Here is an 18,827-nt window from a genome sequence, read left to right as displayed (position 1 = left end):
TCTCAATAATCCATGACAGCCTCAGTAGGACCAATCCATATCATCCCACCTCTGATACACCACACTGAATTGACCATCACAAACATCACATCTAAGCCAAACTGTCTCCAAGAGTTGCTTGAATCTTTCTCCTAAATGCTGCAGTGTCCGTGTGCTCTCTTGCCTCAGAGCTCGATTATTCTAGGTTTTTATGTTACATCATATGCCAAGACTGTAAAAGAGTTGACAAGTTGCCCTGATTCAGGTCTGCCGAGCTCTGTCTTTCATTTTGACAGTCTCCACTTGCACTGCAGGTAAAACAGAATTGGGTCCACACAACAGCACCGTTACTACAGGCCATCTGTGATTGGTCAGTTTTATGCTTGACTGCTGACATAAAGCCAAGATGATGAGCAGTATCTTCCACATCAATCACCCTCAGTGAGCCGATGGATTAAATGGTATGTTGATGAGCAACCAACCCACCATATCATCACCAAAGTTGATAAGTTACAATGCAATTGTTCCAAATTGAGAACCATCGATTGAGTCTCAGAAGACAGTGATAGTGTCATTTGACTCATCTATCCAGGGGCGTCGGTTAATACATGGGAATACAGCAGCTGATGGAGTTTGAGCTGACTTCATTAATGAAGCTGTTTGTTTGGTAGGACTCAGGTGATGTTACCTTTCAAACAGGAATGAAAAGGTGAATCCCAGTCAGGAAACTATTGATTATTAATGTTAAACAAAACACTCGGTTCATCATGACATTCAGGGAAACAGATCTGTCATTCTGAATTGATTTGGCCTCCATTTATCTGCAGCCTCAACAGCAACATGGCTTTATCTTAAGTACCCTCTAAAATGGACCTGCAAACAACATAACTTCACTATTCATGTTGCAGAAACATTCTAACATGCAACTAACCTTCTGAACAGTAATCACTGGTAATGAACAATGATGGTCACATTCATCAAGAAATTCAACAGAAATCTTATCATATTTGACTAATGCACCACATGTTTCACTTTCCACAGTAGAATCCTTACATCATTCCAATACATAACATTTCCTCCACTACCATGCCCAAAGGTCTGAGAAATGTGGACAAAATACAGCTTCAGACCCATTCAAGATCAGAACTGATATAATCTCAAATCTCCCTATTAGGTGTTTGAGTTGCAGTGGTGAGGAAAACGTTTCAAAATAATGTTATCGTCCAGTTTATGTTGATTCATTGGTAAGAAAGAAGGAATGTTAAGAGAGACTCTCTTCTGATTCATATATTGGTGACAGTCACAAAAGAGTACATCAATCCAAAGTTCATACTGGACAGTTTCCTTACCCGTTGTAAAAGATACTGTGACTGGACCTGATGATGTACCATCTCCCACCAGTGTGAACACACTGAATGTGTAGTTTGTCCCAGGGCTGAGATCCACCACTGTAACAGACTCATCAGTAACAGTGCTGTTTGAAGATGGATCTCCGATTGTCTCCACCTTATATCTGTACTCAGCCTTATAGTCTGCCTGGCGATTCCATCCCAGAGTAATTGAAGTGGTGTTGCGACTGACAAGGATTACATTTGTCACGGCATTTGGTACTGTAAATAGTAATCAGATGTTGAGAACAACTTCAGCCTCACATTGCCTGCTCCTCCACTCCTCTCAACGATCCACGAGAGTCTCAGCAGGACCAACCCATATCATTCCAATAGCGATCCACTGCGCTGAACTGGCTATCACAAACATCACATCAACAACCCACAATCTATGTGAGGAAGTGTTCTGTCAAAGTTCCCTGTGCTCTCTTGCCTCAGGACTAGTTTGTTATGAGTGTCAATATTACATCAAAACCAAGACTGCGTACATGTTGACAAGTTTGGATAATTCAGATCCAGCTAGTTTTCCTTCATTTCAACATCTTGGACATTGTAGTTTCTCAATAATTTGCAGTCTAACAGAGTTGTATACACTGCAGCACAGTTACTGCACCCGTTCTGTGATATCTCAGTTGGCTGCTTCACTATTGACATAAAGGCAAGATTATGAGCAATATTTTCTGTATCAATCATCCTCAGTGAGCCAATGGGTCAAATGGTGTATTGATGACACATCAACTGACCATTTCACTGCTAGCTGACAGGTAAAATATGCTACAATGTTTCCAAATATAGAACCACTAAGTCTCAGAGCACATTGACAATGGACTCATAAATCCAGAGGTTTAGGTTAACATGGGGACATGATTCAAAACCAGTCATATACCATAGTTGATGAAATTTCAGTTCAATTCATTAATAAAGCTGTACGACCAGTAGGACTCTGGTGACTTTACCATTAAACCTGGAATTAAAAGGTGTATTCCAGTCAAACAGCCATGAAATTATCATTTTTGATGGAACAGGACAGCACTGTGGCTCAGTGGTCAGCACTGCAACTTCACAGCGCCACGAACCCAGGTTTGATTCCAGCCTCGGGGGACTGACTTCACGGAGTAAGCACATACTCCCAGTGTCTGCGTGGGTTTCCTCCGTGTACCCCGGTTTCTGCCCACAATCCAAATGTGTGCAGGTCAGGTGGACTAGCTATGCTAAATTATCCATACTGTTAGGTGCATTAGTCAGAGGGTGATGGGTCTGGAATGGGTTCCTCTTCGGAGGGTCAGTTGGACTTAAGGGCCTGTTCCCACACTGTAGGGAGTCTAATCTAATCTACCTTCTGGAAAGGAGATCTGCCATTTTGAACTAATTTGGCCTCCATGACTGCATGTTATGAAATGGATGAGCAAATTACTCAAATTCACTGGCCATGTGGCAAAAACTTTCTAACACCCACCTACAGCAGATAACCTTCGAAACACTTAGTACTAGCAATGAACAATGATGGGCACATTTCACCAATAAATCCAAAAGAAATTTCATCGTGTTTGCCTAATGCATGACACTTTTCACTTCCCACATCAGAATCCTCACTTCATTTCAGTGCATAACACTTCCTCCAATACAATCCTGAAGGCATTGAGAAACATGAAACACATGCAGCTTCAGATCTTTCCAGATACAAACCAAGACCACATCTGAAGTAATCTCAGCCTCCCCATTTGAAGATTATTTCAAATTCCTGGTGTCAACACATTTGTGCTTACTCTTAGGTAGAAAAGAGGGAACAATAAGAGGTTCACCCATTTCCAGGTTGACCCAGTGGTGATGATCACAGCACAACAGTGGAAAGGAGATGCTGAGAATAACATCAGCCGCACCTTGCATGCTCCTTTCCACCTCAAATTGATCTAGGAGAGCCTCAGCAGGACCAATCCATATTATTCCAATTCATTCAAATACTAATACGCATTCCAATATCAATCCAAAATCCATATTGAGCAGCTTCCTTACTTGTTGTAAAAGACAATGAAACCGGATCTGATGCTGTGCCATCAGTCACCAGTGTGAACACGTTGAATGTATATTTTGTCCCAGGGTTCAGATCCACCACTGTATTAGACTCAACATTAACAGTGCTATTTGAAGATGGATCTCCAATCGTCTCCACCTTATATCTGTACTCAGCCTTATAGTCTGACTGGCGGTCCCATCTCAGGGTAATTGAAGTGGTGTTGCGATTCACAAGGAATACATTAGTCACAGCATCTGGTACTGCAGAGATCAGATGTCGAGAACTACATCAGCCTCACCTTGCCTGCTCATTTTTGCCTCCCAATGATCCATGGCAGCCTTAGCAGGACCAATGCATATCATTCCACCTCCAATACATTCGTCTGAACTGACTATCAAACATCACATCTAAGCTAAACTCCCTCCAAGAATTTCTTGAACCTTTCTCCTAGATGCTGAAGTGCTCTCTTGACTCAGGGCTGGATTATTATAAGTTTTTATGCTGACAGGTTTGCCTGAGTCAGGTCTGGCTAGCTGTCTTTCATTTTGACATCTTTGACATTCTCCTCTTGTACTGAAGGTGCAACAGAGCTGGTCCACACAACAGCACAGTTATTATAGTCTGTGATCCTTCAGATTTATGCTTGATTGCTGACATAAAAGCAAGATTATGTGCAATGTTTTCCATATCAATCATCCTCAGCAGGCTGATGGAGTGAATGATATATTGATGAGCAATCGACCCACCATATTGGTAAACTGTGACAGAATTACTCCAAGCAGTGAACCAACGATTGAGTCTCAGAGGACAGTGGTAATGTAATTGGCCTCATAAATCCAGGGGCCGAGTTTATTATGTGGGCACATGGTTCAAACCTGGTCACAGAGCAGCTGATAGAGTTTGAGTTCAATTCATTAATAAACTGTTTGGTAGGACTCAGGTGATGCTACCTTTAAAACAGGAATTAAAAGGTGAACCCAGTCAGGGCAATTAGGAAACTATTGTTTATTGATGTAAAAGAAAACACTGGATTCACCAGTGACCTTTCGGGAACAGGATCTGCCATTCTGAACTGGTTTGGCCTTCATTTGCCTCCAGGCTCAATAGTAACTTGACTCCATCTTAAATGTCTGAAACCACATAATTTCACTTTCCACATCACAGAAACATTTTATCGTGCAACTACAGCAGATAACTCCCTCAGCAATACGTATTGGTAATCAAGGATGGTCGTATTCCATCAATAAGTCCAAAAGAAACTTCATCGTGTTGCCTCATACACAACCCATTTCACTTTCGACAGGAGAACCCTTACACCATTCCAGTACATAACACTTCCTCCACTACCATGCTCAAAAATAGGAGAAACGTGGAATAATTGAAGCTTGAGAAAGATTCCAGATACAAATCAAGATCAGCTCTGACATAATCTCAATTTCCCTACCAGATATTTCTGAGTTACAGTGGTGAGGAAAATGTTTCAAATTGAGGTCATCATCCAGATCGTGCTTACTCTTAGATAGAAAGAAGGAATTTTAAGTGAGACTCTCTCCAATTTCAACCATTGGTGACAACCACAAAAGAGCACATCAATCCAAAACCCACACAGATCAGTTTCCTTACCTGTTGTAAAAGAAACTGTGACTGGATCGGAGGCTGTACCATCTCCTGCCAATGTGAACACGTTGAATGTGTATTTTGTTCCAGGGTTCAAATCCACCACCGTAGTAGACTCATCATTAACAGTGCTATTTGAAGATGGATCTCCAATTGTCTCCACCTTATATCTGTACTCAGCCTTATAGTCTGGCTGGCGGTTCCATCTCAGAGTGATTGAAGTGGTGTTCCGGCTCACAAGGGTTACATTAGTCACGGCATTTGGTGCTACAAATGGAAATCAGATGCTGAGAACAACATCAGCCTCACCTTGCCTGCTCCTCTCCGCCTCCCAATGATCCATGACAGCCTCAGTAGGACCAATCCATATCACTCCACCTCCGATACACTACACTGAACTGACCATTACAAACATCACATCTAAGCCAAACTCCCTCCAAGAGTTCCTTGAATCTTTCTCTTAGATCCTTAAGTGTCCTTGTGCTCTCTTGCCTCAGGGCTAGGCTATTATATGTTTTTACATTACATCACAAACCAAGACTGTAAAAATGTCACCCTGATTCAGGGCTGCCTAGCTCTGTGTTTAATTTTCACATCTTTGACAGTCTCCACTTGCACTGAAGGTAAAACAGAATTGGTTCCATACAACAGCACAGTTACTACAGGCCATCTGTGATCCGTCAGTTTTATGCTTGACTGTGACGTAAAACCAAGATGATGAGCAGTATCTTCCACATCAATCACCCTCGGTGAGCCGACTGATCAAATGGTATGTTGATGAGCAACCAACCCACCATTTCATCATCAACGGTGGTAGGATAAAATGCAATTGTTCCGAATCGTGAACCACCGATTGAGTCTCAGAAGACAGTGATAATGTCATCTGTCTCTTATATCCAGGGTTCTAGGTTAATACATAGTGATGCAGCAGCCGATGGAGATTGAGCTGAATTCATGAATCAAACGGTTTTGTTTGGTAGGACTCTGGCAACATTACGTGTCAAACTGGATATTAAAAGGTGAATCCCAGTCAGGAAGCTCTTGGTTATTGATGAGAAAGAAGACACTTGATTCACTAGTGACCTTTAGGGAAACAGATCTGCCAACCTGAACTGGCTTGGCATCCATTTGACTCCAAGCTCAACAACAGCATGGCTTAATCTTAATTGTCCTCTGAAATTGGTCTGCAAACCATACAATTTCACGGTTCATGTTGCAGAAACATTCTAACATGCAACTAAAGCAGATAACCTTCTGAATAGGAAGCATTGGTAATAAACAATGATGGTGCCATTTCAGCAATAAATCCAAAAGAAATCTCATCATGTTGCCTAATGCACATGCTTAACTTTCCACAGCAGAATCCTTTCTTCATTCCAGAACATAACATCTCCTCCACTACCATGCCCAAAGGTCTGCAAAACGAGGACCAAGCATAGCTTCAGACCCATTCAAGATCAGAACTGATATAACCTCAAATCTCTCTCCCAGGTGTTTGAGTTGCAGTGGTGAGGAAAATGTTTCAAATTAGTGTTATCATGCAGTTCGTGTTTATTCGAAGAAAGAAGGAATGTTAAGAGAGACTCTCTTCTGTTTCATTCATTGGTGACAGTCACAAAAGAGCACATCAATCCAAAGTTGATATGGGATAGCTTCCTTACCTGTAGTAAAAGACACTGTGACTGGATCTGATGATGTACCATCTGCCGCCAGTGTGAACACACTGAATGTGTAGTTTGTCCCAGGGCTGAGATCCCCCACTGTAACAGACTCATCAACAACAGTTCTGTTTGAAGATGGATCTCCGATTGTCTCCACCTTATATCTGTACTCAGCCTTATAGTCTGACTGGCGGTTCCATCCCAGAGTAATCGAGGTGGTGTTGCGATTGACAAGGGTTACATTAGTCACGGCTTTTGGAACTGAAAATAGTAATCAGATGTTGAGAACAACTTCAGCCTCACATTGCCTGCTTCTCCACTCCTCTCAAAGAAACTGTAATCGGATCGGATGCTATACCGTCTCCCACCAGTGTCAACACTCTGAACATGTATTTTGTCCCAGGGTTCAGATCCACTACCGTAATAGACTCATCTAAGCCAAACTCCCTCCGAGGCCTCCTTCAATCTTTCTCCTAGATCCTAAAGTGTCCTTGTGGTCCCTTGCCTCTGGGCTAGATTAATATACATTTTTACATTACATCACAAGCCAAGACTTTTAAAAGGTTGCCAGGTTTGCCTGATTCAGGTTTGGTAGTGTCTCTGTGCTCACTTGCCTCAGGGCTGGATTATTATTTGTTTTTACATCCCATCACAAGCCAAGACTGTAAACAAGTTGACAGGTTTCCCTGATTCAGGTCTGGCTAGCTGTCTTTCGTTTTGACATCCTCCTCTTGCAACAAAAGTGCAACAGAATAAGATCCACACAACAGCACAGTTACTACAGCACATCTCTGATCATTCAGTTTTATACTTGACCACTGACATAAAGGCAAGGTTATGTGCAGTATCTTCCACAACAGGCCGATGAAGTGAATGATATATTGATGAGGAATCGACCCACCATTTCACCACCAATGTTGGTAAACTGTGATACAATTATTCCAAGCAGTGAACCAACAATTGAGTCTCAGAGGACAGTGGTAATGTAATTGGTCTCATAAATCCAGTGGCCTGGTTTGATATGTGGGGACTCAGTTCAAACCTGGTCACACAGCAGCTGATATGGTTTGAGCTGAATACATGAATGAAGCTGTTTGTTTGGTAGGCTGTGTTGGCTTAACCTTTAAAATTAAAATTAAAAGGTGAATCCCAGTCAGGAAACTATCGTGTATTGATGTAAAAGAAAACACTTGATTCACCAGTGACCTTCACGGAATATGATCTGCCATTCTGAACTGGTCTGGCCTCAATTTGTCTCCAGGCTCAACAGTAACATGACTGTATCATAACTATCCTCTGCTTGGGGTCTGCAAACCACACAATTTCACTCCCCGCATCACAGAAACAGTCTAATGTGCAACTACAGCAGATAACCTTCTGAAAAATAAGTATTGGTAATCAACAATGATGGTCACATTCCATCAACAGATCCAACAGAAATCTCATTGTGTTGTCTAATGCATCACAGGTTTCCCCTTGCACAGCAGAATCCTTACTTCATTCCAGTACATAACACATCCTCCACTACCATGCCCAAAGGTCTGACAAATGTGAAGCAAATAGAACTGCAGACGCACCCCAGATACATAGCGACATCAACTCTGGTATAATCTCAATCTCCCTCCCAGGTGTTTCGGAGTTACAGTGGAGGGGAAAGGGCTTCAAAGTTTGTTATCATCCAGTTCATGTTTATCCGTCGAAAGAAAGATGGAATTTTAAGCAAGACTCTCTCCAGTTTCATCCATTGGCGACAATCACAAAAGATCCCATCAATCCAAAATCCACATTAAGCAGTTTCCTTACCTGTTGTAAAAGAAACTGTGACCGGATCTGATGCTGTACCATCTCCCGCCAGTGTCAACACTCTGAATGTGTATTTTGTCCCAGGGTTCAGATCCACCACTGTAGTAGACTCAACATTAACAGTGCTATTTGAAGATGGATCTCCAATTGTCTCCACCTTATATCTGTACTCAGCCTTATAATCTGACCGGCGGCTCCATCTCAGAGTGATTGAAGTGGTGTTGCGATTCACAAGGGTTACATTAGTCACAGCATTTGGTACTGCAAATAGAAATCAGATGTTGAGAACAACATCAGCCTCACCTTGCCTGCTCATTTTTGCATCTCAATGATTCATGACAGCCTCAGCAGGACCAATCCATATTATTCCATCTTCAATACACTACAGTGAATTGACAGTCACAAACATCGTATCTAAGCCAACCTTCCTCCAAGAGTTCCTTGAATCTTTCTCTGAGATGCTGAGTTGTCCGTGTTCTCTCTTGCCTCAGGGCTAATTTATTATACGTTTTTACATTACATCACAAACCAAGACTAAGTCTATCTGATTCAGGCCTGTCTTTCACTCTGACATCTTTGATAGTCTCCACTTGCACTGAAGGTAAAACAAATTGATTCCACACAACAGCACCATTACTACAGGCCATCTGTGATTGGTCAGTTTTATGCTTGACTGCTGACATAAAGCCAAGATGATGAGCAGTATCTTCCACATCAATCACCCTCAGTGAGCCGATGGATTAAATGGTATGTTGATGAGCAACCAACCCACCATTTCATCACCAATGTTGGTAGGATAAAATGCAATTGCTCCAAATCGTGAACCACCAATTGAGTCTCAGAAGACAGTGATAATGTCATCTGACTCTTGTATCCAGGGGCCTAGGTTAATACATGAGGATACAGCAGTTGATGGAAATTGAACTGAATTCACGAATGAAGCTGGTCGTTTGGTAGAACTCTGGCGACGTTACATTTCAAACTGGAATTAAAAGGTGAATCCCAGTCAGGAAGCTATGGTTATTAACGTGGAACAAAACACTTGATTCATCAATGACAATTAGGGAAACAGATCTGTCATTCTGAACTGGTTTGGCCTCCATTTGTCTCCAGGCTCAACAGCAACATGGCTCTATCTTAATTGCCCTCTGAAACTTCACTGTCCAAACAGTCTAACATGCAACTACAGCAGATTACAATGATGGTCACATTCCATCAATAAATCCTAAAGAGATCTTGTCATGTTGCCTAATGCACCACATGTTTCCCTTTGCACAGCAGAATCTTTACTTCATTCCAGTACATAACACTTCCTCCACTATCATGCCCAAAGGCCTGAGAAACGAGGGCCAAGTATAGCTTCAGACCCATTCAAGATACAAACCAAGATCAGATCTGACATAATCTCAAATCTACCTACCAAGTGTTTGAGTTGCAGTGCTGAGGAAAATGTTTAAAAATAATATTCTCATCTAGTTTGTGTTCATTCGTGGGTAAGAATGAAGGCATGTTAAGGGAGAATATCTTCAGTTTCATCCATTGGTGACAATCACAAAAGAGCACATCAATCCAAAATCCATTTTGAACAGCTTCCTTACCCGTTGTAAAAGAAACTGTAACCGGATCTGATGCTGTACCATCTGCTGCCAGTGTGAGCACGCTGAATGTGTAACTGGTCCCAGGGCTCAGATCCACCACTGTAATAGACTCATCAGTAACACTGTTATTTGAAGATGGATCTCCAAATGATTCCACCTTATATCTGTACTCAGCCTTATAGTCTGCTTGGCGGTTCCATCTCAGAGTGATTGAAGTGGTGTTGCGACTCACAAGAGTTACATTAGTCACAGCATTTGGTACTGCAAATAGAAAATCAGATGTTGAGAACAACTTCAGCCTCACATTGAGAGGAATGGAGGAGCAGGCAATGATCCAGGAGAGCCTCAGCAGGACCAACCCGTATCAATCCAATACCGATCCACTTCACTGAACTGGCCATCACAAACATCACATCAACAACCAGGAAAATGCACCACAAGAGATCCTTTAATCTACATGAGGACGTGTCCTGTCGAAATTCCCTGTGCTCTCTTACCTCAGGACTAGTTTGTTATGAATGTCAACATTACATCAAAAACCAAGGCTTGTGTACATGTTCAGGTAAAAAATGAGGTCTGCAGATGCTGGAGATCACAGCTGAAAATGTGTTGCTGGTCAAAGCACAGCAGGCCAGGCAGCATCTCAGGAATAGGGAATTCGACGTTTCGAGCATAAGCCCTTCATCAGGAATTCCTGATGAAGGGCTTATGCTCGAAACGTCGAATTCCCTATTCCTGAGATGCTGCCTGGCCTGCTGTGCTTTGACCAGCAACACATTTTCAGCTGTGTACATGTTGACTAGTTTGGGTGATTGAGATCCAGCTAACTTTCATTCATTTCAACATCTTTTACATTCATCCCGTGTAGTTGCTCAATAATTGAAGTCTAACAGAATTCTATACACTGCATCACAGATACTGCATCCAATCTGTGATATCTCTGTTGGCGGCTTCACTGCTGACAAAAAGGCAAGTTTATGAGCAGTATCTCCTCTTTCAATCATCTTCAGTGAGCCAATGGGTCAAATGGTGTATTGATCACAAATGAACTGACCATTTCACTATCAGGCAATTGGTAAAATATGATACAATTTTTCCAAATACAGATCCATTGATTGAGTTCAGAGCACATTGGCCATAAACTCCTAAATCGAGGGGCCTAGGTTAGCATGTGGGGACACGGTTCAAAGCAGGTCATACAACAGCGGATTATGAATTGAACACAAAGTCAAAAAAACTCTAGGTCCAGTAGCACTCTGGTGACTTCACTTTTTAAAAGCAGAATTAAAGATGAATCCCAGTCAAGGCAGCCATGAAATGATCATTTATTGATTTGTACAAAAGCACTTGATCACCAAAGACCTTTTTTTGGAGGGTCATTCTGAACTAATTTGACCTCCATGTCATTCCAGAGTCACCAACAACATGAGCATACCTTAATTATCCCCCAAAATGGACGAACAAACTACACAAGTTCACTGGCCATGCTGCAAAAACATTATAACATGTAAATGCAGCAGATAACCTTCAAAACAACAAGTACTAATAATGAATATTAATGGTCACATTCCATCAATAAACCATAAAGAAATCTCATCATGTTGCCCAAAGCACCGCACTTTTCACTTCCCACAGCAGAAACCTTACTTCATTCCAGTACAGAACACTTCCTCCAAACAATCCTGAATGATTTGAGAAACATTGGATCGTATGCAATTTCAGATTGTCCAGATACAAACCAACATCACTTCTTAAGTAAACTCAAGCTCCCTATGTGAAGATTGCGGTATTCAATACTGAATGTCACAATGCTTCAAATTCCTGGAGTCAACACATTTACGCTCGATCTTAGGTCGGAAAGAGAGAACACTTCGACAGAGAGCGAGAAAGAGAGACTCTTTCCAATTTGACCCATTGGTGATGATCACAGCACAACAGTGGAAAGGAGGCGCTGAGAACGATATCAGCCCCACCTTGCATGCTCCTTTCCACCTCAGATTGACCTAGGAGAGCCTCAGCAGGGCCAATTCATCTCATTCCAATACATTCAAATATTCAGCCAAATATTAATATCCATTCCAATATCAATCCAAAGGCCATATCGAGCAGCTTCCTTACCTGTCGTAAAAGAAACTGTATCCAGATCTGATGCTGTACCATCTCCCGCCAGTGTCAACACTCTGAACGTGTATTTTGTCCCAGGATTCAGATCCACCACTGTAATAGACTCATCATTGACAGTGCTATTTGAAGATGGATCTCCAATTGTCTCCACCTTATATCTGTACTCAGCCTTATAATCTGACTGGCGGTTCCATCTCAGGGTAATTGAAGTGGTGTTGCGACTCACAAGGGTTACATTAGTCACGGCATTTGGTACTGCAAATAGAAACCAGATATTGAGAGCAACTTCAGCCTCACCTTGCCTGCTCCTTTCTGCCTCTCAATGATCAATGACAGCCTCAGTAGAACTAATCCATATTATTCCACCTCCGATAAACTACACTGAATTGACCATCACATCTCAGCCAAACTCCCTCCAAGAGCCCCTTCAATCTTTCTCCTAGATCCTAAAGTCTCCTTGTGCTCTCTTGCCTCAGGGCTAGATCATTATACATTTTTACATCACATCACAAGCCAAGACGTTTTAAAAGTTGCCAGGTTTGCCTGATTCAGGTCTGCCGAGCTCTGACTTTCATTCTGACTATCTTTGACAGTGTCCACTTGAAGGTAAAGCCGAATTGGTTCCACACAACAGCACCGTTACTACGGGCCATCTGATCCGTTGGTTTTATGCTTGACTGCTGACATAAAGCCAGGACGATGAGCAGTATCTTTCACATCAATCATCCTCAGCCATGCGATGAATTAAATGGTATGTTGATAAGGAATCAACTGACCATTTCATCACCAATGTTGCCAAGTTGAGGTGCAATTATTCTAAATCATGAACCACCGATTGAGTCTCAGAAGACAGTGATAATGTCACTGGTTCATAAATCCAAGGGTCTAGATTAATACATGGGGATACAGCAGCCGATGGAGATTGAGCTAAATTCATGAATCAAACTGTTTTGTTTTGGTAGGACTCTGACGACATTACATGCCAAAGTGGAATTAAAAGATGAATGCCGTTCAGGAAACTCTTGGTTATTGATGAGAAAGAAGACACTTGATTCACCTGTGACCTTTAGGGAAACAGATCTGCCAATCTGAACTGGCTTGGCATCGGTTTGTCTCCAAGCTCAACAGCAGCATGGCTTAATCTTAATTGTCCTCTGAAATTGGTCTGCAAACCATACAATTTCATGGTTCATGTTGCAGAAACATTCTAACATGCAACTAAAGCAGATAACCTTCTGAATAGGAAGTGTTGGTAATAAACAATGATTGTCCCATTTCATCAATAAATCCAAAAGAAATCTCATCATGTTGCCTATTGCACATGCTTAACTTTCCACAGCAGAATCCTTTCTTCATTCCAGTACGTAACCCCTCCTCCACTACCATGCCCAAGGGTCTGCAAAACGAGGACCAAGTATAGCTTCAGACCCAATCAAGATCAGAACTGATATAACCTCAAATCTCTCTCCCAGGTGTTTGAGTTGCAGTGGTGAGGAAAATGTTTCAAATTAGTGTTATCATGCAGTTTGTGTTTACTCTAAGAAAGAGGGAATGTTAAGAGAGACTCTCCTCTGTTTCATTCATTGGTGACAGTCACAAAAGAGCACATCAATCCAAAGTTCATATTGGATAGCTTCCTTACCTGTTGTAAAAGATACTGTGACTGGACCTGATGATGTACCATCTGCCGCCAGTGTGAACACACTGAACGTGTAGTTTGTCCCAGGGCTGAGATCCAGCACTGTAACAGACTCATCAGTAAGAGTGCTGTTTGAAGATGGATCTCCGATTGTCTCCACCTTATATCTGTACTCAGCCTTATAGTCTGCCTGGCGTTTCCATCCCAGAGTAATTGAAGTGGTGTTGCGATTGACACGGATTACATTAGTCACGGCTTTTGGAACTGGAAATAGTAATCAGATGTTGAGAACAACTTCAGCCTCACATTGCCTGCTTCTCCACTCCTCTCTATGATCCACGAGAGTCTCAGCAGGACCAACCCATATCATTTCAATACCAATTAACTGCACTGAACTGGCCATCACAAACATCACATCAACAACCAGGAAAACACGCCACAAGCAATCCTTTAATCTCCACAAGGACGTGCCCCGTCGAAATTCCCTGTGCTCTCTTGCCTCAGGACTAGTTTGTTGAGTATGAACATTACATCAAAAACCAAGACTGTGTCCATGTTTACTACCTTCAATGATTCAGACCCAGCTAGTTCTCATTCATTTCAACATCTTGGACATTCTCCTCTTGTAGTTGCTCAATAATTGAAGTCTAACAGAGTTGTATACACTGCAGCACAGTTACTGCATCCATTCTGGGATATGTCAGTTGGCTGCTACATTGTTGACACAAAGGCAAGATTTTGAGCAGTATCTTCTGTCTCAATTATCCTCAGTGAGCGAATGGGTCGAATGGTGTATTGATGACACATCAACTGACCACTGCTCAACTAGCCAATTGGTCAAATATGATACGAACCACTGATTGAGTCTCAGAGCACAATGACCATAGACGCATAAATCCAGGGGTCGAAGTTAACATGTGGGGACATATTAAAAATCGGTCAAATGACAGCTGATAATATTTCAGTTCAATTCATTAGTAAATCCATAGATCCAGTAGGACACTGGTGACCACACATTTAAACCTGGAACTAAAAAGGTGAATCCCAGTCAAGGCAGCCACGAAAAGAAAACATTTCATTTATTGATTACCTTCTGGGAAGGAGATCTGCCACTATGAACTAATATGGCCTCCAGGTCATTCCAGCGTCATCAGCAACATAACTGCATCTTAATTATCCTCTGAAATGGATGAGAAAACTACACAACTTCGTTGTTCATGTCACCACGACATTCTAACATGCAACTACAGCTGATAACCCTCAAAACACTTAGTACTAGCAATGAACAATGATGGTCACATTCCATCAACAAATTCAAAATAACTCTAATCATGTTGCCTAACACACCGTACTTTTCACATCAGAATCCTCACTTCATTTCAGTACACAACCCTCCCTCCAATACAATGCTGAATGAGTTCAGAAACATGTTACACTTGCAGCTTCAGATCTTTCTAGATACAAACCAACATCACATCTGAAGTAATCCCAATCTCCCCACGTGAAGATTATGACATTCAATATCGAATGTCACAATGTTTCACATTCCTGGTGTCAACACATTTGTACTTATTTTAGGCAGGAAAAAGGGAATGTTGAGAGAGAGAGAGACTCTTTCCAGCTTTATCCATTGATAATCATGATCACAGCAGAACAATAGAAAGGAGACCTTGAGAACAACATCAGCCTCACCTTGTATTCCAATATTATTCCAAAGTCCATACCGAGCAGCTTCCTTACCTGTTGTAAAAGAAACTGTAACCGGAACTGACTGTGTTCTATCGGTCGCCAGTGTGAATATGTTGGCTGTGTAATTGGTCCCAGGGTTCAGATCCATCACTGTAATAGACTCATCAGTAACAATGCTATTTGAAGGTGGATTTCCAATCATCTCCACCTTTTTATGTACTCAGTCTTATGGTCTGACTGGCGGTCCCATATCAGGGTAATTGAAGTGATGTGCCTGACAAGCATTACATTAGTCACAGCATTTGGTATTGCAAATAGAAATCAGATGTCGAGAACATTAACTTCACTTTGCCTGCCCTTCTCCGCCTCTCAATGATCCATGACAACCTCAGCAGGACCAATGTATCCCAAACATCACATCTAAGCCAAATTCCCTCCATGAGTTCCTCAAACATTTCCCCTAGATGCTGACGTGTCCCTGTGCTCTCTTGCCTCAGGGCTGGATCATTATTTGGTTTTACGTTCCATCACAAGCCAAGACTGTAAGGAAGTTGACAGGTTTGCCTGAGTCAGGTCTGGGTGGCTGTCTTTCATTTTGACATCTCTGACATTCTCCTCTTGCACTGAAGGTGCAACAGAACTGGTTCCACACAACAGCACAGTTATTACAGCACATCCCTGATCCTTCAGTTTTATGTTTGACATACCGGCAAGATTATGTGCAATGTCTTCCATATCAATCATCCTCAGTGAGCCAATGGAGTGAGTTATATATTGATGAACAATCAACCCATCATTTCACCACCAACATTGATAAATTGTGGTGTAATTACTCAAGTAATGAACCATCAATTGAGTCTCAGAGAACAGTGATAATGTCATTGGACTCATAGATCCAGGGGCTTAGTTTAATATGTGGGGACATGGTTCAAACCCGGTCACTTAGCAGCTGATGCACTTTGAGTTCAATTCATTAATGAAGCCCTTTGTTTGGCAGGAATCTTGTGATTTGACCTTTAAAACTGGAATTAAGTGGTGAATCCCAGTATGGCAGTCAGGAAACTATTTTATGTATTAATGTGAAAGAAAACACTGGATTCACCAGTGATCTTATGGGAACGAGATCTGCCATTCTGAACTGGTTTGGCCTCCATTTGTCTCCAGGTTCAACAGTAACATGACTGTATCTTAACTATCCTCTGCTTGGGGTCTGCAAACCACACAATTTCACTACCAACATCACAGAAACATTTTAACGTGCAACTACAGCAGATAACCTTCCGAACACTAAGTATTGGTAATCAATGACGGTCACAGTGCAGTAATAAATCCAAAAGAAATCTCATCGTGTTGCCTAATGCATCACATGCTTTACTTTCCAGAGTAGAACCTTTACTTCATTCCAGTATATTACACTTCCTCCATTCCCATGCTCAAAGGTCTGAGAAACATCCAACAAATATAACTTCAGACCCATTCCAGATGCAAACCAAGATCTACTCTGATGTAACCTCAATCTCCCTACCAGAAGTTTCTGAGTTACAGTGGTGAGGAAAATGTTTCAAATTCATATTATCATCCAGATTGTGGTTATTCTTAGATAGAAAGAGAATTTTAAGTGACACTCTCTCCAGTTTCATCCATTGGTGACAATCACAAAAGAGCATATCAATCCAAAATCCACATTGAGCAGTCTTCTTACCTGTTGTAAAAGAAACTGTGATCGGATCTGATGCTGTACCATCTCCCGCCAATGTCAACACTCTGAACGTGTATTTTGTCCCAGGGTTCAGATCCACCACTGCAGTAGACTCAACATTAACAGTACTATTTGAAGATGGATCTCCAATTGTCTCCACCTTATATCTGTACTCAGCCTTATAATCTGACTGGCGGTTCCATCTCAGGGTAATTGAAGTTGTGTTGCGGTTGACAAGGGTTACATTGGTCACGGCATTTGGTTGCAGATAGTAATCAGATGTTGAGAACAACATCAGCCTCACATTGACAGGACAGGAGGAGCAGGCAATCATCCATGAGAGCCTCAGCAGGACCAATTCATACCGTTCTACATCCAGTGTGCTGACTGGTCATCACAGACATCACACACAAAAAAAAACACATTTCCAACAAGAGATCCTTTACCCTGACTCCATGCAGAAGTGCCCTGTCAAAATTTCCTGTGCTCTCTTGCCTCAGGATCAATTTGTTCGAAGTGTCAATATAACATCATGAGCCAAGATTGTGAACAAGTTGATAAGTTTGTTTGAATCAGGTGCCGCTAGTGCTGTCTTTCAATTCAACATTGTTGATATTCTCTTTTCACTGCTGCCCAATAAGCAAAGGTCCAACAGAATTGGTTCACACAACAGTCCAATAACCTCAGTTCACCTGTGATATCTCGGTCTTCTACTTCATTCCTGACATTCCAAATGGTATTTTCTATATCAATCATCCTCAACGAGCCTATGAGCTCCTCAATGCTTTATTAAGAAGTCAACCCACAGTTTCACTCCTAAAGTTATGGTTATCAAAATTTTATGCAATTATACCAAAGACAGAACCACTGATTATCACTGAGTCTCAGAGGGACAATGTCACTGAACTTGTAAATCTAGAAGCTCAGCTTAGTCTCTGGGGACATGAGTTGAAAATTTACCACACACCAGTTGATGGAATTTGAGTTCAATTCATTAATAAAGCCCTTTGTCTAGTAGGACTCTCACAAATTTACCTGTACAGCTGGAATTAAAAGGTGAATCCAAGACAGCGCAGCCATGAAACTAGCATGTTTTCATGTGAAATAAACACCTGACAATGACATATACAGATACAGATAGAGATCTGCCATTTTGAACTGGTTTGGCCTCCATTTGTCTCCAGGGTCACCAGCAATATGACTGCATCTTAATTATCCTCTGAAATGGATGAGCGAACCACACAATTCCTTACTTCAGTCCAGTACATGACACTTCCTCCACTACTATGCTTAAAAGTCAGACAATCATAGAACAACTATAACTTCAGATCTTTTTCAGATGTAAACTAAGACTGTTTCTCAAAAAATCTCAATCTTCCAACCAAAAGATTTGAGCCTCCTGACATTAGTGACTGAAACATATCAAATGTTTGTTTCCATCCCACTATTGGTTATTCTTATGTTGGAAAATGTGAACATTAAGAGACAGAGTCTCTTAGTTTGACCCAATGGTGACAATCACAAAATAACACATTAATCCAAAGTCCATATTGAGCGGCTTCCTTACCTGTTGTAAACCAAACTGTAACCGGATGTGTTGCTGTACCATCTGCCAC

General features: G+C 41.6%; 1 protein-coding gene across 1 annotated transcript in view; it reads right to left on the bottom strand.

Annotated features, from left to right (window-relative positions):
- ptprja (protein tyrosine phosphatase receptor type Ja) overlaps positions 1 to 15,714 on the bottom strand; it is a 138,646-nt gene extending 122,932 nt beyond the window's left edge. Inside the window, exons 1-7 of the mRNA XM_060839174.1 lie at positions 15,564 to 15,714; positions 13,827 to 14,087; positions 12,179 to 12,439; positions 10,061 to 10,321; positions 8,463 to 8,723; positions 6,660 to 6,920; positions 5,005 to 5,265 (exon numbers count right to left, since the gene is read on the bottom strand). Of these exons, the coding sequence (XP_060695157.1) occupies positions 5,005 to 5,265; positions 6,660 to 6,920; positions 8,463 to 8,723; positions 10,061 to 10,321; positions 12,179 to 12,439; positions 13,827 to 14,087; positions 15,564 to 15,714 (1,717 nt within the window). The remainder of the gene's footprint in view (positions 1 to 5,004; positions 5,266 to 6,659; positions 6,921 to 8,462; positions 8,724 to 10,060; positions 10,322 to 12,178; positions 12,440 to 13,826; positions 14,088 to 15,563) is intronic.
- Between the last annotated feature and the right edge of the window lie 3,113 nt (positions 15,715 to 18,827).

This window comes from Hemiscyllium ocellatum, chromosome 18 (assembly GCF_020745735.1).
Source record: "Hemiscyllium ocellatum isolate sHemOce1 chromosome 18, sHemOce1.pat.X.cur, whole genome shotgun sequence".
Classification (NCBI taxonomy): Eukaryota; Metazoa; Chordata; class Chondrichthyes; order Orectolobiformes; family Hemiscylliidae; genus Hemiscyllium; species Hemiscyllium ocellatum.
Note: the sequence above shows the minus strand (reverse complement) of the source record. Positions and strands in the feature narration are given on the sequence as shown.